This window comes from Pelophylax lessonae (assembly GCF_965119305.1).
Source record: "Pelophylax lessonae genome assembly, chromosome: 1".
Taxonomy (NCBI): domain Eukaryota; kingdom Metazoa; phylum Chordata; class Amphibia; order Anura; family Ranidae; genus Pelophylax; species Pelophylax lessonae.
The window spans coordinates 797,391,095-797,411,986 of NC_138768.1; the positions used below are offsets into that span (position 1 = coordinate 797,391,095).

At 41.8% G+C, this 20,892-nt stretch overlaps 1 protein-coding gene across 2 annotated transcripts in view; it reads left to right on the top strand.

The window, feature by feature from the left end:
* Positions 1-266: 266 nt before the first annotated feature.
* SORCS2 (sortilin related VPS10 domain containing receptor 2) overlaps positions 267-20,892 on the top strand; it is a 1,364,824-nt gene continuing 1,344,198 nt past the window's right edge. For both annotated transcript variants that reach the window (XM_082243140.1, XM_082243141.1), the window contains exon 1: positions 267-627. In XM_082243140.1, coding sequence (XP_082099266.1) covers positions 325-627 — 303 coding nt within the window. In that variant the 5' untranslated portion in view covers positions 267-324. The remainder of the gene's footprint in view (positions 628-20,892) is intronic.

Below are 20,892 nucleotides of genomic sequence, written 5' to 3' on the forward strand. Positions count from 1 at the left end.
ATTGGGCAGACTAGATGGGCCAAATGGTTCTTATCTGCCGACACAATCTATGTTTCTACATCCTCACCACCCAACAGAGCGACCCTCCGCGATCCACTGCTCAGCTGTCAAATCCCATTGACAATCATCCTCCAGTCTCCCCAGCAGGTGGCGCCCGCGTCCTTCCCCCAGTGACAGTTCCAGCCCTGAAATCTCACTGTTCTCCAATGCAAGGAGGAAAAAAAAAAAGAAGCTTGCTTTGTTTGCAATCCCTCCCTCTACGAGTATCTATCTATGTGAGCATACACATCCCCAGCCTGTCACTAGCCGCATCAGAAGAAGAGCATGGCACTAAGGGGGCCACTTCTTCCACCCCCTATGGGCATCCTCTGCCTGGCCAGCCTGTCCCTGCTGGTGCTGCTGGTGCAGGGCAGTGGCTGGGTGAGCCGGAGAAGGGGTGCACGGGATATACAGGACAGCAGAGTTGATGGGGATCGGAGGCTTCCTGAGGATGCTACTACTCCAGCTGGTCGCTTTGGGAGGGCTACATCCAGAGATCACATCTCTATGCTCAGCACCTCGTTTGTGCTGAAAGGAGACGCTTCACACAACCAGGCAATGGTGCACTGGACCGGAGAGAACAGCAGTGTGAGTGACCCGACAATTCAAATCTCATCAGTCATATGATTCTGCCTTCATCAGAGTTCAGTGCCATGGCAGGCTGGCACACTTGGGGTAGGAGGGTGGCACTATACAAGTTGGGTGCCCCCTTGCATGCCAGTGCCTTCTAAAACTTGAAACAGTTTGCACTGGTGTTCTGTAGTTTCCTTGTTGTGGTGCCTTTGGAATCCAACAGGCAATTGTTCTTTGACAGCTGTCACCTGATACTTGTTTGTTAAGGATAAGTGTGAGAACAAAATGCCCCCATCACCCAGAGCTACTGCCATGGCAGACTGGGGATGGTGCCATGATTGGGGCTCTGCACAGTGCCGATTATATATTTATGCTTCTGCTATCTCTAGAACTTTAATATGACTTGTATATTGTTCTGTTGGAGGTGTTTGTGCCTTCTGTTTACCTGTAGATCCATTATCCTTAACATCTGTTGAGGTGATGGGCTATCTGGGTGATATTTACAGGGCAAATGTCACATAGAGCTAGTGCCATGGCAGACTGGGAATGGTGCCATGATTGGGGCTCTGCACAGTGCTGATAACATCTTTATGCTTCTGTCTACCTCTAGAACTTTATTATGGCTTGTATATTTTTCTGGAGATGTTTGTGCCTTCTGTCCACCAAAAGATAACTTATCCTTGACATCTATTGAAGTGATTGGCTATCTGGGTAGAGATTATAGGACCATGGCACATAAAGATAGTGCCATGGCATACTGAGGCTCTGATTAAGGGTTTATGGTATATACCTCTAGAACTTTATTTTTATTGTTCTTTTGGAGATATCATTGCCTTTTGTTCATCAGTAGATCACTTATCCTTGACATCTGTTGAGGTCATGTACAATCTGGAAGAAGTTTACAGGGCACATGTCCATAAGTTCTAGTGCCATGGCAGACTGGGTATGGTGCCATGATTACAGGCTTATGCTGCCTACCTCCAGAACGTAATTATGACTTGTATATTGTTCTGTTGGAGATGTTTTGGACTTCTGTCCACCAGTAGATCACTTATCCTTGACATCTGTTGAAGTAATGGGTGATCTGCATGAAGACTATAGGGTCATAGGGCAAATGTCTTATAGAGCTAGTACCATGGCAGACTGGGTATGGTGCCATGATTGGGGCTCTGATTACAGATATATGATGCATACCTTTATTAATATGACTTAAATATATTGTTCTGTTGGAGATTTCAGCACCTTCTGTCCACCAGAAGATAACTTATCCTTTACATCGATGGGCTATGTGGGTGAAGATTACAGGGTCATAGGGCAAATGTCATATATAGCTAGTGCCTCTGGGTATGGTGCCATGACTCGGGGTATGATTACAGGTTTATGGTGACTACCTCTAGAACTTTAATTTGGCTTGTATATTGTTCTGTTGGATATGTCTGTGCCTTCTGTCCACCCCCATTAGATCACTTATCCTTGACATCTGTTGAAGTAATGGGCTATCTGGGTGTAGATTACTGGGTCATAGGGCAAATGTCATATAGAGCTAGTGCCATGGTAGACTAGGTATGGTGCCCTGACTGAGGTCTGATTACAGGTTTATGATTACTTATCCGTGACATCTGTTGATGTGATGGGCTATCTGGGTGAAGTTCATTGGGCAGTGCAAGGTCATAGGGCAAATGTTATATAGAGCTAGTTCCATGGCAGGCTGCATGGGCATAGTGCTATAACTGGGGCTCTGCACAGTGTTGCTTATGGGTTTATGCTTTTGCCTACCTCTAGAACCATATTATGGCTTGTGTATTGTTCTATTAGAGATTTTAGTTTCTTTTTTTTTTTACCAGTAGATCACTTTTCATTGACATCTGTTTAAGTGATGTGTTATTAGTATTTTGCTGAAGATCAAAGGGCACGATAAGATCAGGTAAATGTCATTTAGAGCTATTGCCATGGCAGACTGGAAAAGGTGCCATGTCTGAGTCTCTGTACATGTTGCTCACATATGCATGCTGCCTACCTCTACAACTTTCATATGGCTTGTGTATTGTTCTGATGGAGATTGTAGTGCCTTTTGTCCACCAGAAGACCGTTGACATCTGTTGAAATGATGTGCTATATTGTTGGAGATCTCAGGGCAGTGCAGGGTCATAGGGCAAATGTCATTTAGAGCTAGTGCCATGACAGATCAACGTACTACCATAGTGCTGAACAAGTTATAGTCAACCAATCAGAAACAATTGGTCGCCACTGCTGACCTCTTGCCACTGGAAATACTAGTTATCTGGCTAGTTAGGCTGCCCCTAATACTTTCCAAGTCACAGATTTGCAACAAGTAGGCAGATCAGAAAAGTCAGGAATCCTTTTTTTCATAATTGCCCTGAGTCAGTCACTTAAGTTCACCATTTTACAGTCTGATTGTACAATCTTCTTTAGATCTGCCAACATAAGTGTAGTGCAAGGACTTGCCTGAATAAATAGATCAAGTAGGCCCTCATATTACATCGTTTTGGTAGATCTAAAGTTGATTGTACAGAGACTGTATGGTCAGATTGAAATGTGTATGGTGAGCCTTAACCTATTAAAGCCTCAGCATGAAGATCAGGAAATTAGAATATTTACAAGAGTCACCACCAATGCCAGCACCCATGTTTCTGACAGTACAGATTCCTTTTAGGTGTCTGTTGGCATATCACATGATGTGCCTGATTCTATATAGAAATTCTTACTTGAAGCTTCTGTACTGCAGATGGTCCTGGTTACATCCTCCACTAATGCCATAGAATGCTCACTACTTGTGCCACAGGTGACCCATCCGGTACTGATCCAATACCCCCTTCTTTGCCAGTTGTTCTATCATCTTCGTTGTTTCTTTACTATGGTCTGCATATTGTTGTATGGTATTTGTGTGCCTTCTGTCCAGCAGCCAATGAGTTATTCCCCATGCCAATGCCAGCTGTATGCTGACACATTCTATTCGGAATAGCAAATCTGTTCATTACTACCATAAACTGGAAACTTGTATCCTCATGGTAGGATTGTAGGAGTCTGTCTATGCTTCTATCTTCCTGTGCATCATGGGCCTGCTTCAAATGATGTCTAGTTTTATCATTATTATTCCAAGACAGGGGATTCCAGCTCATCACAATCCTCTTTTGTGCTGGAAAACTTTTTTAACAAATGCTTTAAATTTGCCATTTTTCTGTACGTCAGACATATCTGAACTGCCTACTATTTGCATGTTTTGGATGTTGGGTATATATACTTCAGCCTGTACAGTATAGAGTATATATACTGTATGTATTACATGACCATGGTGAAAGGCAGAGTTGGAATTTCAGATTTTCTTCATTTGTCCACTTTATAAACTTCATCCCCTCCCCATCACCTCTGTCATGTTTTTATTGCTGTCTGTGCCCCATGGTGGGGGATTTGTGCTGGTGAATATTAAAATTATGGGAAATCCAAAAATGGAAAAGTTGTCACTTAAACACAAATAGGGAAGAAATCTTCCAATGGCGGTTATTTGTTCCCTGCCTAAGTCGCAGTTCACATATGTGCGATGACACACATCACATGTGATTCGGAGCGCACTGCTCTGCAAATCACACGCAATGTCTGTGCGATGCAAATTCAGCCATACAGATTGTATGGCTGAATTTGCATCGCATTCCGACACAACTCGCACAGGACCCTTTTTTGGGTCCGCACCAGAATCGGATCGCCTATTCCATTTGATTCATGTCCGAACTGACAGTTCGCACTGCGATATGCAAACTGATCTGGGGGTGTCGTTACCTTTGTATTGACACCCCCAGCGATTCGCATATGGCAGTGTGAACTGCCTGCGAGCTGAATTTGCAGGGTTCCCGCATCGCATATATGTGAACCGGCACTTAGAAGGGAATTCCTCTCACTTTGGAAAAATTAATTTTATCTCTGGTTTGCCTCACGGACAAGAAGTGAAGGTCAAAAGGTTAAAGCAGTATTAAAACCAGAAGCAAACATTTATCATATTGCAGTTTACCAATTCTTAGATATGATGGCTGCATTCATTTTCCTTTGTAGGCTTTCTTCCTTCTCTTTTCTTCTGGTAATCCAGCCAGGAAGTCTGTTGTTTTTCATAGCACAAACTCTCCAGAAGGATAAAAAAAAAAACTTAACACTGATGGGGTGCTTAAAATGATCAGCTTTTATTTATTTATTTATTTATTTATTTATGTAAAACCTTTATCCAAAAAATAAAAAAAAATGTTTGCTGTAAATGAATATAAAGTGCAAGCTGGAATTTGGCTTCAATTTGTTAGTGTATCTAAGTCTGCTAATACATTTAACACTACCCTCTCCCCCAGACTGACAATGCTACTGTCTGCTGTGCCTCCTGTGCTCATTCCTCCATAACTGTGTCTCACTAATACAGAAAGTGTGATACTGGCCAGATCACCAGGTCAAAACGGTGGGGGTGGCGAGCCAAAGAAAAGAAAATGAATGCAGCCGACACATCTAATGATTGGTAATCTGCAATATAATAAATTTTTTGCATTGGATTTAATACAGCTTAAAGGGATACTAAACTCTGATTTGCAAACAAATTCTAATAAACCATGTACTCTTAACTTCTGTTGCTTTCAGCCTTCCCCAAATCTCCAGATTTGTTAGTTTTTGCTGCTGTGATCTGATTCCTGTTAGAGGGTGGTTGCATTTCTTCTCCATGCTCCCACTGTATGTAGGAACTGAAATTGACTATAAACTATGGGCAGGGCTGGGGGCTAAGACATTGTGCTGCCTGGGTCCAAGAATTAAATGCTGCCCCCCCCCCCAAAAAAAAAAAAAAAAATCACGCCCACCAAAAAGCCCCCACATCCATTATTTTATATAATGATAATTAAAACTAAAATACAATTTATCAGGAAGTCAGATCTACGTGCAATAGCACCTTGTCTATATGCAGAATTTTTTAGGGGCTGCATTGTGGGGGAGGGGGGGGGGGTTAAGGGGCTGCATTGTGGGGGAGGGGTTACAGAGCTGTATTGTGGGGGGAGGAGTTAAGGGGCTGCTTTGTGGGGGGGGGTGGGTAAGGGGCTTCTTTGTGGGGGTGGGGGGGGGGGGGGGTTAAGGGGCTTCTTTGTGGGGTATAGGGACAAAAAAACAGACAAATAAACAACAAAAAATAAAAAGACAGTAATATTTTTAGTAAATATAAAATGTGGAAAATATTATATATACTATTATCTTCTTCCATACCTCACCACCGGCCCGGTCCACCAAACACCCACTGTCTCTCCTCCTGTCACTCCTGTGTCTGCCGCAGCCACCGCCCTAGAAGATCCAGCCTGCCGTGCGTGAGATGGAGTGCGCTGATGTGTGACGTCATTGCGCACACCACAGTCAGACGAGGGATGTTCCCCGGAGGAGATGCTCCGCCTCCTCATTATCATCAGTTTGCATTATGGGCAGCAGAATGAGATGGGGAGATTCCACCTGTAACATGCCACAAACTGATGACATCTAAAACTGCTGGAAAAAAAAATCTTGGACGTCAATTTGCTGCCCCTCTCCAAGTGCTGCCTGGGTCTAATTGACCCAGTGGGACCCATGGTAAGGCCGGTCCTGACTATGGGGTCTGTGGTGAGCATGGAGCAGTGCATATGATCAAAATTATTGTGCTCTGCCTATAGCAAATGAATGGAAGTGAAGGGGGAAAGGATAGGTTTGGGAGCACATGGAAGACATTGCAAAGAGGCAGAAAAACAGTAACAATGCATGAAAAGTAGATTTTAGGGCCATTAGGCAGTTATTGGGTATGGATTATTTTTGGCAAATAATAATATTGTTTAGTGTCACTTTAAATTCCCCAAGACACAGCAAAAAGAAGAAAAAAACCTTCCTTACCCAAAACCAAAAGAAACATTCCATTATTGCACGGCTTCTTTTGGTATCTGTATATTTGCTGTCTCCCAAGTAATCCGTTTGACAGCTATCAAACGGATGCATGTTAGCCCATCTGCAGGGCTGGGGACAGATGTGTTGTAGGGATGGTTTGCTGAGATCAAAGCTTCATATAGCATTGGAAGTTAAGCTCAGTCTGCAGAGCATCCAATACCTTTCTGCATAATGTTTTGGAATAGAGAGCAGTTCCCAGTCACAGTGCTGGATGGAGGATGTGTGCTCAGAGTGTAGGATTACTGGGACTGTCAGGTGGATCAGATGATGGATGAGCAGAATGTCAATGAGGATTGCTGCTGTGTGAATGGGAAGGATCCATCCAGGTTCTCTACTAGTCATGTCCAATGTTCCCTCTAATTTTTTACTGGGCTGAGCAAATAAAAAAATTTCTGAGCGCAGTGCTCCCCAACCTTTTTATCGCCGCGGACCGGTCAACGTTTGATCATTTTTCTGTGGCCCCCAATCAATGCAGAGTGCCCACAGCATTGCCCCCAATCAATGCAGAGTGCCATAGCATTGCCCCCAATCAATGCAGAGTACTACAGCATTGCCCCCAATCAATGCAGAGTACTACAGCATTGCCCCCAATCAATGTAGAGATGCCAGCGTGCCCCTTTTCAATGTAGAGGTGCCAGTGTGCCCCCTTTCAATGTAGAGATGCCAGTGTGCCACCTTTCAATGTAGAGATGCCAGTGTGCCACCTTTCAATGTAGAGATGCCAGTGTGCCCCCTTTCAATGTAGAGATGCCAGTGTGCCCCCTTTCAATGTAGAGATGCCAGCGTGCCACCTTTCAATGTAGAGATGCCAGTGTGCCCCCTTTCAATGTAGAGATGCCAGCGTGCCACCTTTCAATGTAGAGATGCCAGCGTGCCCCCTTTCAATGTAGAGATGCCAGTGTGCCCCCTTTCAATGTAGAGATGCCAGTGTGCCCCCTTTCAATGTAGAGATGCCAGTGTGCCACCTTTCAATGTAGAGATGCCAGTGTGCCCCCTTTCAATGTAGAGATGCCAGTGTGCCCCCTTTCAATGTAGAGACTCTTCAGTCCCGAGTCTAGTAATGGTTCTGCCATTTTTTCAGTTTTTAATTAATGCAGAGTGCCCACAGCATTGTCCCCAAATCAATGTAGAGATGCCAGTGTTCCCCCCCCCCCGTGCACTTACCTCATGGTCACGGGCGGCAGCTTCTCTTCAGTTCATTCCCCGGCTTCCTGCCTCTCCTCAGTCCTCCTGACTCCCCGAGTCCCGGCGCCTCTTCCTCGGCCAATGGCATGAAGTTGGCCTTTCGGCCAATCAGGAAGCGGGAGGACCCGCTCCCTGATTGGCCAGGAGGAGGATCCGTGTGACAATAGCGAATTTTCATTCGCTATTGTCACACAATGGGCGTGCTCTCGCGGCGCACGCTCTGCTACACGGCCGCCACGTCTGCGGCTGCGCGGTTTGAATAGGTGCTTGCGCGGGACCTTCATTCACACTGCGCGCCCGCGCATGCGCGCAGGCTAAAGGGAACACTGGTCATGTCCACTCATCAAGTGACATCAGGCTGTTTAACTATAACCAATCTCCCCCCCTGATCCTGTACCACGTCATGGGAGACAACCAACATCTGCAATATCCGCTCCCTGGCAGGGGGTGATAGGGTACAGAGACATGACTCATTATTTTGCTAGTTAAAGGTTCAACCACACATGACACCAACCTCCTGGTGACAACTGCTTCATATGCATGTCTATGTCTTTGGAGAGACTATGTTTTGGAGGTCATAGTGCTTCGATTTTATTATCCGATCGATTTACAGTTCAATCAAAATGATCAAATCAGCAAACAATCGAATAGGCGTACTTCCTATCTAAATGTTTTAGACTTGATTTAGATTGGATTTGATCAAACTGATACTTATAACTCTGCTAGCTTAAATACACTATGTTACCAAAAGTATTGGGACGCCTGCCTTTACACACACATGAACTTTAATGGCATCCCAGTCTTAGTCTGTAGGGTTCAATATTGAGTTGGCCCACCCTTTGCAGTTATAACAGCCTCAACTCTTCTAGGAAGGCTGTCCACAAGGTTTAGGAGTGTGTCTATGGGACCAGTCTTCCAGAAGCACATTTGTGAGGTCAGGCACTGATGATGAATGAGAAGGCCTTGCTCACAGTCTGCACTCTAATTCATTCCAAAGTGGGGTTGCGGTCAGGACTCTGTGCAGGCCAATCAAGTTCCTCCACCCCAAACTCACTCGTCTATGTCTTTATGGACCTTGCTTTATACACTGGTCCAAATCATTTGGTGGAGGGAGGATTATGGTTTGGGGTTGTTTTTCAAGGGTTGGGCTTGGCCCCTTGACCTGACAGAACACCTTTGGGATGAATTAGAGCACAGACTGCGAGCCAGGCTTTCTCTCCATCATCAGTGCCTGACTTCACAAATGCGCTTCTGGAAGAATGGTCAAACATTCCCATAGACACACTCCTAAACCTTGTGGACAGCCTTCCTAGACTAGTTGAAGATGTTATAGCTGCAAAGGGTGGGCCAACTCAATATTAAACCCTACGGACTAAGACTGGGATGCCATTAAAGTTCATGTGCGTGTAAAGGCAGGGGTCCCAATACTTTTGATAATATGTTTCACATTTATTTCTAGCACTAAGCACTTTTGTGGGCATACACATATTCTCAGCCCAAACACAGATCCTGTTATTTGGCACCTGCACTTTTTATCACTTGCGATTTTATATATATAATTTTCATATTCTTGTGTTTACCACTAACACACACCCATAGGATCTAGTGCAATACACCTTTATAACAGGTAGCGCCGATACCAGTGCTCTTATACCCTTCATTTCAACATTTCTTCCACTGGCCTCATTGATGAGGCACCATTGCTTCCACCAACACCAACAATGGGGCACCATTCCTTCCACTGACACCAATAATGAGGCACTATTCTTTTCACTAACACCAACAATGGGGCACTATTCCTTTCACTGACACCAACAATGGGGCACTATTCCTTTCACTGACCTCAACGATCAGGCACCATTCCTTTCACTGACACCAACAATGGGGCACTATTCTTTTCCTTGACACCAGTGATGAGGCCCTATTCCCACCATTGACACCAATGTTGGGGCACTATTTCTCCTACCAGTACCAAAAATGAGGCACTATTCCTTCTCCTAATGACCACAGGCACTATGTAATTTTCTTACTCTCACTGACAACCAAACCTGAGGAATTATTTAATTCCAGTGACCCGGACATTTTCTTCTAAACTGGCCACAGTCCAGCCTCCCTATAGTCTGAATGTCATTCATCTGGCTCTTTGTTTAGAAAGTTTGAAGACCCCTGTTATACATGGTCCCTCTTTTCTTGCCCTGTTATACATGGTCCCTCTTTTCTTGCCCTATTATACATGGTCCCTCTTTTCTTGCCCTGTTATACATGGTCCCTCTTTTCTTGCCCTATTATACATGGTCCCTCTTTTCTTGCCCTGTTATACATGGTTCCTCGTTTCTTGCCCTGTTATACATGGTCCCTCTTGTCTTGCTCTGTTATACATGGTCCCTCTTTTCTTGCCCTATTATACATGGTCCCTCTTTTCTTGCCCTGTTATACATGGTTCCTCGTTTCTTGCCCTGTTATACATGGTCCCTCTTGTCTTGCTCTGTTATACATGGTCCCTCTTTTCTTGCCCTGTTATACATGGTCCCTCTTTTCTTGCCCTATTATACATGGTCCCTCTTTTCTTGCCCTGTTATACATGGTTCCTCGTTTCTTGCCCTGTTATACATGGTCCCTCTTGTCTTGCCCTGTTATACATGGTCCCTCTTGTCTTGCCCTGTTATACATTGTCCCTCTTTTCTTGCCCTGTTATACATGGTCCCTCTTTTCTTGCCCTGTTATACATGGTCGCTTCCTAGTTGTAAGATGAATGATAATGTTCACCTGATTGTGCTTTACTGTAGTTTTATAATATATTTCTAAACTATAATATGTCATGTATGTAGAGTGAACCAAGACTCTTCTTCCCTGAGGAAGAATTACAAAATGCATCAGAAGTGTCTAAGGTTCTTTTTTTTTTGTTAAAAGACAAACTTACACATTACATTTGTCTACTTTTGGAGTTTTGGCACTATAGAGGACATAGCGACGTCACTATATGTAGATATTGTTGGCCGTTGTGTTTTATGGTATACATACATGAAGAAAAGTTTTTTTATTTTTATACATAATAAAATGATCTGGATTTTATACTTTTGTGCACACACATGGGAATGCCTGAAAAGTCCCATACAGAAATATTTAGCTGTGTGTTGCAATTCTTAGGGATGTTGGCATTCTCCTTGGGGTGAAATCATTTCTACATTTGGATCAAACTGAGTCAATTGGCCAGGGTGATAAATGAATCGATCTGCAGTATTGAGATACTTCGGTCATGGATTTGATCGTATTTTGATTGATAAGATTATGAGACTGCATGGTTCAAACAGAGATGTGATTGATTATCTGCGACTGCCAAAGTGACCTAATAATATGCCTAGTGCAGGTCATATGTACTTAGTAAATAGATCACCATATATAGTTATATTGGTTGAAAAAAAAAGACACAAGTCTATCCAGTTCAACCAACAGAGGAGAAAAAAAGAAAAGAGAAAAATAATTAAAGGAAAAACAAATTCAAACTTCCATATACACTATCCAATACTCACAGCTGATCCGGAGGATTTACTCACTTTTTATCCAGGCCACAGGGGTCATGCAAGGGGAAATGCTCAAACAATCCGATTATAAGGCTGGATTCATATCTTTGCATTTTTGTGCGATGAGTTTTTAATTAAAATCAATGGAAACGCATCTCAATGTGTGTGTTAAAATGCGTACCTTGATGCACGTTAATGTATTATGTATGTAAATGCATCATGGCACACTATAACACATGATGATGTGCCTTATTATGTATGTTGTCATCCAATACACAGCACATTGCAACTCACAATGAATACGTGCCATAACACTTGCTAACTTGCATTTCGATGCGCTTCTAGTGATTTCAATGGAAAACGTATTAGGGATAAAATTGCATAGGTGTAAATCCAGCCTAATTGTACCCTTCCAGTGTTTTATGGTGTCCCCAATCTTTTATCCATCAGAAAACACATGGAGACATTTGAATTTGTGGTCCTGATCACATCACATCCTCTTCTTCCCCGCACAGCTGATGGTTTGATTCAAGAAAAAATGTCTCCCATGATGAAATGCTGTCTTTTGGTACTTGGCTCTAGTTTTCAGTGATTTCAGAAACTCCGTACTGCCTGCTTTATAATCACAGCCAGGCCGGGACAAGGGGTGGGCCGGGGGAGCCGCTGCCCTGGGCGCAATGGTTTATTGTAGGGATGGGGGCACCCTGACCCTAACCCTAAGGAAAAGGGGAGGGCGCAGTTTGCCCTGGGCGCTGGATGACCTTGTCCCAGCACTGATCACAGCAGGGTTTTCTTTAAACTCATCCAGAGATTTATGAAGTGGGTTCATAAAATGGAATATTATACTATAATAATATATGATAAAATATAATATTCTGGCTGTATGATTTAAATTTTGGGTCATGTGACCTAATGCCATGGCACTAGGGTGCTATGGGCGGTGGGAATACAGCTTCAGCATAGATCAGCACTCAAAGTCTGACTTTTCTGATCAGATTCAGAACTGGAGCGGCAGGATTTTCTCATTACAGGCAGGTTTATACCGATTCCAATACCTCCAGGCACCCTCTGCCACCTTCCCAATACTGGTCATAAACAAGTAGAATTTCATTATTGGTTTTTGGTTTGTTGAATTTTCTATTCGTCAGTCTGGTCAACTCGGCATTCATTTCTGCAGTGATGATAAAATTCCAAGGTGAAGGAATGAAAAGATTTTCTCAACAAATGAATTTCTAAGGTCTTTTTCAGATGAGCGGTCGGGGGACGGTAAAAACGGGCAGCCCCCAGCTGCCCATCTGAACTGTAAAATGACAGCTGGATGGGGCTGTACACATGCAGCAGCCTCTGCATTTTTAACTCAGGATGCAGAGTTTGACCAGCGTCACTGCCTCTCAAACTCGCAGATTGAGTTCCACGCCGCAACCGCGTGCATTTTAGTGCTTCTTTATAAGGTAAATCAAAGCAATATGATGCCTCCTCACCACCTGTTAAATGCCCTCTGAAAAGCAATCTGAATGTGGATCACTGTTCAGGCCTCATTCACACCTAAGCATAGAGGGAACACACATTCCCACTTTTTTTTTTTTTTGCACAATTTTTATGTGTTAACACACGTCGCACCCCAGACAGCACATTCACTGGAATGGGCTGCCCTATATGTGACAAACGCCCCAAAGTGGCTTCAGAACCTTTTCCATTGCGGAATGTCTAACTTTTTTTCAGTGCATGTTTTGGCACATTTGTAGCGTGTTTTGTCATGCAGCAAACACACAACAAAATGTGCACTTGGGGTTGCTATCAACAATTTATTGGAGTGCCATTCACAGTTAATGGCACCACAAGCCCGACCCAAAGTTGCAGCACGTTTTTAAAACGCGTGGCAAAATGCACATTTTTGGAGTGTTTTGTTGTATGTTTAGGAAACACGCAGGTGTGAATGCAGACTATCAGAAAATGTAGTTTTGGTTCCAGTTGTATCAAAATCGCAAACAACATTTTGAAGAACTTTCAAATGACATCCATCAAGTCATCGAATGTACTGATGTTTGTACAATTGTTTGTACGAACATTCATCCAAAAATCTTCTAGCTTATAGCCAGCTTAACTGGTAAAAACCCAACAATAAAAAACTTAGATAAGGCAGTGCAAGAATGTGCAAAGTGCACTATCCCATAGCAGCCAGTCACATATCACTTTTCATCAGTATAAAACAGTTAGGACAATGAAAGATGACTTCTGATTGGTTAAGCATGTTACATCACTTAATGCTCTTCACCTTTTTAGATAGGCCTCTCTGAGAATGATATTCACTTCTCTCTGGAGATCTGCTGAAAAGTTTTCTAGTCCAGACTGACAGCTACACACAGTAAATGAGGAGAAGAACCAAATCTCATGCAGTGAAGTCAACTCTCTTCCGGAACATCTGCGGTGCTTAATGGAACATTCTGCAGTTAATTTCCTACAAGCAAAACATTTCTACCTCTTACCCCCGAGAATCTCCTCCAGGGAAACCCAAAAGTTACATATCAACCATTAAAATCACAAGCAAGTCATAGCGCTACTCCTTCCAAATACTGAACCGTGGAAAGATGTGAGCCACTGATACCAAAGGGTGGTGTAATAGAACGCACAGTATAGTGGTATGACAGTGCCAAAAGCAATGGCCATATGCAAAGAATGGTAACCTATTGTGCTGACAGTCACTTTATTGTTGTTTATTGTTATGTTTGTGCCTTTATACATTTCATTGTCCGCCCCCGTCCTCCTGTTATATACCGGTTAGACCAACCCTTAGTCACTCTGCTTCTCCTTGGGCTCTAGTGTTTGCCCTTACGGACTAAAGTACTCCCCCCACAGAATTAGAAGGCTTATTGTTTGTTGATGCTCTTTCACCTTCAAGAAATGCTCAGAAAAATCCATGCAACCTGAAAAATGGGGAATAAACTACATTGAAATTCACCTCTGGGTGAGTTGATACTGCCTGTGTATTCTGCTAGTTCAGCAATTTGTCATACTGTACACAGTACGCACAGGTATGTACATTTTTTCATATAGGTGAAGGGCTGTACACGCTTCTAACTGGATAAGTGGCAATGCTTTCTTGCATCAGTTTTTGCACACTCATGTGCTTTTAAAGTATTTCTTGAACTATCACAGTTGGGAAATATGTAATACGCTTAAAGCCATTGTAAACCCCTACATACTGTATACCCATTGAAGGGACTAGACTTAAGTTATAGACAGTGATTAAATAAATCCTTCTACATCAGTTGTACCTGGTTATCTGCAAACATCCCCCCCATGGGCGTCTAAAGAATGGAATTTAGACAGCGTTTCTCAGTTACAAAAGGCAGAGTCGCAAGTCACAAGCTGCACAGCATAGAGCAGGTAACCTGAGTGTAATCTGGGACCTGAGTGCAGGGAATGGACCCCCCCCCCCCCAAACACTCTCATAGGGAAACATGCACAGCTGAGGCTGTCAATCACAGGCTGTGTGCTGGAGGGGGCAGATTGCTTGGTGTCAGGATAAACCTTTAGAAATGACTTATGTAAATAGCAGAGGGAGGACAGAGCAGGCAGAAATCATACTAGTTGCTTTCGATTAGGGCAAATACACACCATAGATGGATATGCTTTGTTAATTTTTGGTTCAGAGGTTTACAACCATTTTAAATGTATAAAATATTTGGGACCCCATACATGTGTGTTACAAGGTGCCAATGATGCACTTTGTAATGTTCAACATGCATTGCGCACATGCAGTGTACATGTGTTTTGGGTGTGCGTCTGTTCGTTACTAATAGACCCCAACACACATCCGTGTTCTACACAACACGCATGATCCCCAACCGTCACAACGCATTTACTAGCAGATTTCTCAGCTCTTTTGTTGTGCACTTTAAAAAAAAACAATTCCCTGTGTTTGTTGGTGTGTTATACGTCATACGAAAAGTTATTGTGTGTTTTATGTCATATGACATGTTAGTGTGTGTTATACAGTATCTTACAAAAGTGAGTACACCCCTCACATTTTTGTAAATATTTTATTATATCTTTTCATGTGACAACACTGAAGAAATTACACTTTGCTACAATGTAATGTAGTGAGTGTACAGCTTGTATAACAGTGTAAATTTGCTGTCCCCTCAAAATAACTCAGCACACAGCCATTAATGTCTAAACCACTGGCAATAAAAGTGAGTACACCCCTAAGTGACAATGTCCAAATTGGGCCCAAAGTGTCAATATTTTGTGTGGCCACCATTATTTTCCAGCACTGCCTTAACCCTCTTGGGCATGGAGTTCACCAGAGCTTCACAGGTTGCCACTGGAGTCCTCTTCCACTCCTCCATCACGATATCACGGAGTTGGTGGATGTTAGAGACCTTGCGCTCCTCCACCTTCCATTTGAGGATGCCCCACAGATGCTTAAGAGGGTTTAGGTCTGGAGACATGCTTGGCCAGTCCATCACCTTTACCCTCAGCTTCTTTAGCAAGGCAGTGGTCGTCTTGGAGGTGTGTTTGGGGTCGTTATCATGTTGGAATACTACCCTGCAGCCCAGTCTCTGAAGGGAGGGGTTCATACTCTGCTTCAGTATGTCACAATACATGTTGGCATTCATGGCTCCCTCAATGAACTGTAGCTCCCCAGTGCCAGCAGCACTCATACAACCCCAGACCATGGCACTCCCACCACCATGCTGGATTGTAGGCAAGACACACTTGTCTTTGTACTCTTCACCTGGTTGCCGCCACACTCGCTTGACACCATCTGAACCAAATAAGTTTATCTTGGTCTCATCAGACCACAGAACATGGTTCCAGTAATCCATGTCCTTAGTCTGCTTGTCTTCAGGAAAGTGTTTGCGGGCTTTCTTGTGCATCATCTTTAGAAGAGGTTTCCTTCTTGGACGATGACCATGCAGGCCAATTTGATGCAGTGTGCGGCGTATGGTCTGAGCACTGACAGGATGACCCCATACCTCTTCAACCTCTGCAGCAATGCTGGCAGCACTTATACGTCTATTTTTCAAAGACAACTTCTGGATATAACGCTGAGCATGTGCACTCAACTCCTTTGGTCGACCATGGCGAGGCCTGTTCTGAGTGGAACCTGTCCTGGTAAACCGCTGTATGGCCTTGGCCACTGTGCTGCAAAAATTATTTTTTTCAGATGCTCCGAGAGTTCTTTGCCATGAGGTGCCATGTTGAACTTCCAGTGACCAGTATGAGAGAGTGAGAGCGGTAACACCAAATTTAACATACCTGCTACCCATTCACACCTGAAGGCTTGTAACACTAACGAGTCACATGACACCGGGGAGGGAAAATGGCTAATTGGGCCCAATTTGGACATTTCCACTTAGGGGTGTACTCACTTTTGTTGCCAGTGATTTAGACATTAATGGCTGTGTGTTGGTATTTTGAGGGGACAGCAAATTTACACTGTTATACAAGCTGTACACTCACTACTTTACATTGTATCAAAGTGTCATTTCTTCAGTGTTGTCACATGAAAAGATATAATAAAATATTTACAAAAATGTGAGGAGTGTACTTACTTTTGTGAGATACTGTATGTGTTATATGTCATATGAAAAAGTTATTCTTTGTTATATGTCATATGACATGGCATTGTGTGTTATATGACATATCTGGAGGACCCATAGAAAGATGGTGGCCATGGGGGTTTGATGCATTACGTAACACATGACAGCGCTCACATAGATGCTGAAAAAAATCATTCCTACAGGTGAGACAGACAAAGGCGCGCTAGGATTCAGTTATTTGTCAAGCAATGCTTAAACATTTCAGATGTTCCGGAGTCCTGCGCCTAGAAGGGGTTAAAGGGAGCCATATGGGAGAGGCTTATGGGAAAAGCGTCAAGCGGCATTATGCAGATAGGAATGCTCCGGCTAAATAAACGTTTCAGTCCATTTGACACCCTGCACTAGTCACGCTTTTGTTGGCCTTCAGAGCTCATACAGAATAAAGTGGCCCTTAATTAGGCTGACCCAAAGCTAATGATTGAGAGTCACATGACCGCGTCTTTCAAGACAGGGATTACATCTCTATTCTAATTTTAGCAGATTGATTTTTTCCCCTCTATGTTCAGTGTGAGCTCATCGAAAGCCGGGCTTGTTTTCCTGGGAAATCTTATTCCTTCAGCCGAAAGACCCCTTACACCAAGTTTATTGTGCCGTCTGCTTCGTGTATTTCCTTCATCATTTCACAAAGTGTCGGGGTGTAGAGCAAGGGGGCGCTCACTATTCTATCACTACCTATATCTATTCTATCACTACCTATATCTATTCTATCACTACCTATCACTATTCTATCACTACCTTTATCTATTCTATCACTACCTATATCTATTCTATCACTACCTTTATCTATTCTATCACTACCTATATCTATTCTATCACTACCTATATCTATTCTATCACTACCTATCACTATTCTATCACTATTCTATCACTACCTATCACTATTCTATCACTACCTATCACTATTCTATCACTATCTATCACTATTCTATCACTACCTATATCTATTCTATCACTACCTATAACTATTCTATCACTACCTATAACTATTCTATCACTACCTATAACGATTCTATCACTACCTATATCTATTCTATCACTACCTATAACTATTCTATCACTACCTATAACTATTCTATCACTACCTATAACTATTCTATCACTACCTATATCTATTCTATCACTACCTATATCTATTCTATCACTACCAATATCTATTCTATCACTATTCTATCACTATTCTATCACTACCTATATCTATTCTATCACTACCTATATCTATTCTATCATTATCTATAACTATTCTATCACTATCTATCACTATTCTATCACTATCTATCACTATTCTATCACTACCTATATCTATTCTATCACTACCTATATCTATTCTATCACTACCTATATCTATTCTATCACTACCTATATCTATTCTATCACTATCTATATCTATTCTATCACTACCTATCACTATTATATCACTACCTATCACTATTCTATCACTGCCTATCACTATTATATCACTACCTATCACTATTCTATCACTGCCTATCACTATTATATCACTACCTATCACTATTCTATCACTGCCTATCACTATTATATCACTACCTATAACTATTCTATCACTACCTATATCTATTCTATCACTTCCTATCACTATTATATCACTATCTATATCTGTTCTATCACTATCTATATCTATTCTATCACTATTCTATCACTACCTATCACTATTATATCACTACCTATATCTATTCTATCACTAACTATATCTATTCTATCACTATCTATATCTATTCTATCACTATTCTATCACTTCCTATCGATATTCTATCACTACCTATCTATTCTATCACTACCAATCACTATTCTATCACCACCTATATCTATTCTATCACTATTCTATCACTATTCTATCACTACCTATAACTATTCTATCACTACCTATAACTATTCTATCACTATCAATCTCTATTCTATCACTACCTATATCTATTCTATCACTATTCTATCACTACCTATCACTATTCTATCACTATCAATCTCTATTCTATCACTACCTATATCTATTCTATCACTACCTATATCTATTGTATCACTATCTATCTCTATTCTATCACTACCTATATCTATTCTATCACTACCTATATCTATTCTATCACTACCTATATCTATTCTATCACTACCTATATCTATTCTATCAGTACCTATCACTATTCTATCACTACCTATAACGATTCTATCACTACCTATCACTATTCTATCACTACCTATATCTATTCTATCACTACCTATATCTATTCTATCACTACCTATCACCATTCTATCACTACCTATATCTATTCTATCACTACCTATATCTATTCTATCACTACCTATCACTATTCTATCACTATCTATCACTATTCTATCACTACCTATATCTATTATATCACTACCTATATCTATTCTATCACTATTCTATCACTATTCTATCACTACCTATCTATATTCTATCACTACCTATCACTATCTATCACTATTCTATCACTACCTTTATCTATTCTATCACTACCTATATCTATTCTATCACTATTCTATCACTACCTATCACTATTCTATCACTATTCTATCACTACCTATCACTATTCTATCACTACCTATCACTACCTATCACTATTCTATCACTATCTATCACTATTCTATCACTACCTATATCTATTCTATCACTACCTATATCTATTCTATCACTACCTATATCTATTCTATCACTACCTATCACTATTCTATCACTACCTATCACTATTCTATCACTACCTATCACTATTCTATCACTATTCTATCACTACCTATCACTATTCTATCACTACCTATATCTATTCTATCACTATTCTATCACTACCTATCACTATTCTATCACTACCTATCACTATTCTATCACTACCTATCACTATTCTATCGCATTCATCAACCGCAAGAAAACTGGCTTGCTGGGCTGGCTTGCAGAATTTTGCATCCATTGCATGCTGCTTCCATCTGAAAGAACAGAGTATGCTGGGAGTTGTAGTTCAACAAAAACCAAAAAGTGTTTAAAGCTGAACTCCAGGCAAACAGTTAAAATACACTATATTACTAAAAGTATTGGGACGCCTGCCTTTTACACACACATGAACTTTAGTGGAATCCCAGTCTTAGTCCGTGGGGTTCAATATTGAATTGGCCCACCCTTTGCAGCTATAACAGCTTCAACTCTTCTACAAAGGCTGTCCACAAGGTTTAGGAGTGTGTCTATGGGAATGTTTGACCATTCTTCCAGAAACGCATTCGTGAGGTGAGGCACTGATGTTGGATGAGAAGGCCTGGCTTGCAGTCTGCGCTCTATTCATCCTAAAGGTGTTCTATTGGGTTGTGCGCAATTTTAAAGTGTGAATTGTTTGGTATCTATTTACTTGGGGTAACATCATCTTTTATACAGTACAAAAAATTGGGTTACGTATTGTGTTTTTTTTTTGCAATAAACTTGAAAAAAGTGTAGTTTTTCCCCAAAAAATTGCATTTGAACAACTGCTGTGCAAATAGCGTATGACATACAAAAAATGCAAATCCCACCAATTTATTCTCTAGGGCCTCTGATTAAAAAAAAAATATATATATATATATATATATATATATATATATATATAAATTGTTTTGGGGCTCTAAGCAATTTTCTAGCAAAAAAGTGCAGATTGTTACAAAAAGTGCCAGAAAAGGTCTGGAAGTGGTTTTAAATACCTTGTATTACATAATCTCTGTTTCAGGCTGCATAAGGGGCTTAGAGAGCAGGGGAGGGGGAGGGGGGGGGGGAGAATCAGTAGTACAATGGTCTTCCCAGTAATTAGCTGTATGGAGGGGGGAGTCTGTCAGCACGAGTTTGATCATTGGAGGACAGGCAGGCTGTTCTCCCAGCACAGCCAGAGAACTGACCACTCTAGGATGGATGTGCTCTCATGGCTGGTGTGGTCAGTTTTTAATAGGAAAGCAGAGGGACTGGCAGGATCTCCAGAGATTTGACATAAAAGGAAGAAATACATACAGAATAGGATAGTTTTTAACACAAGTACATGGTA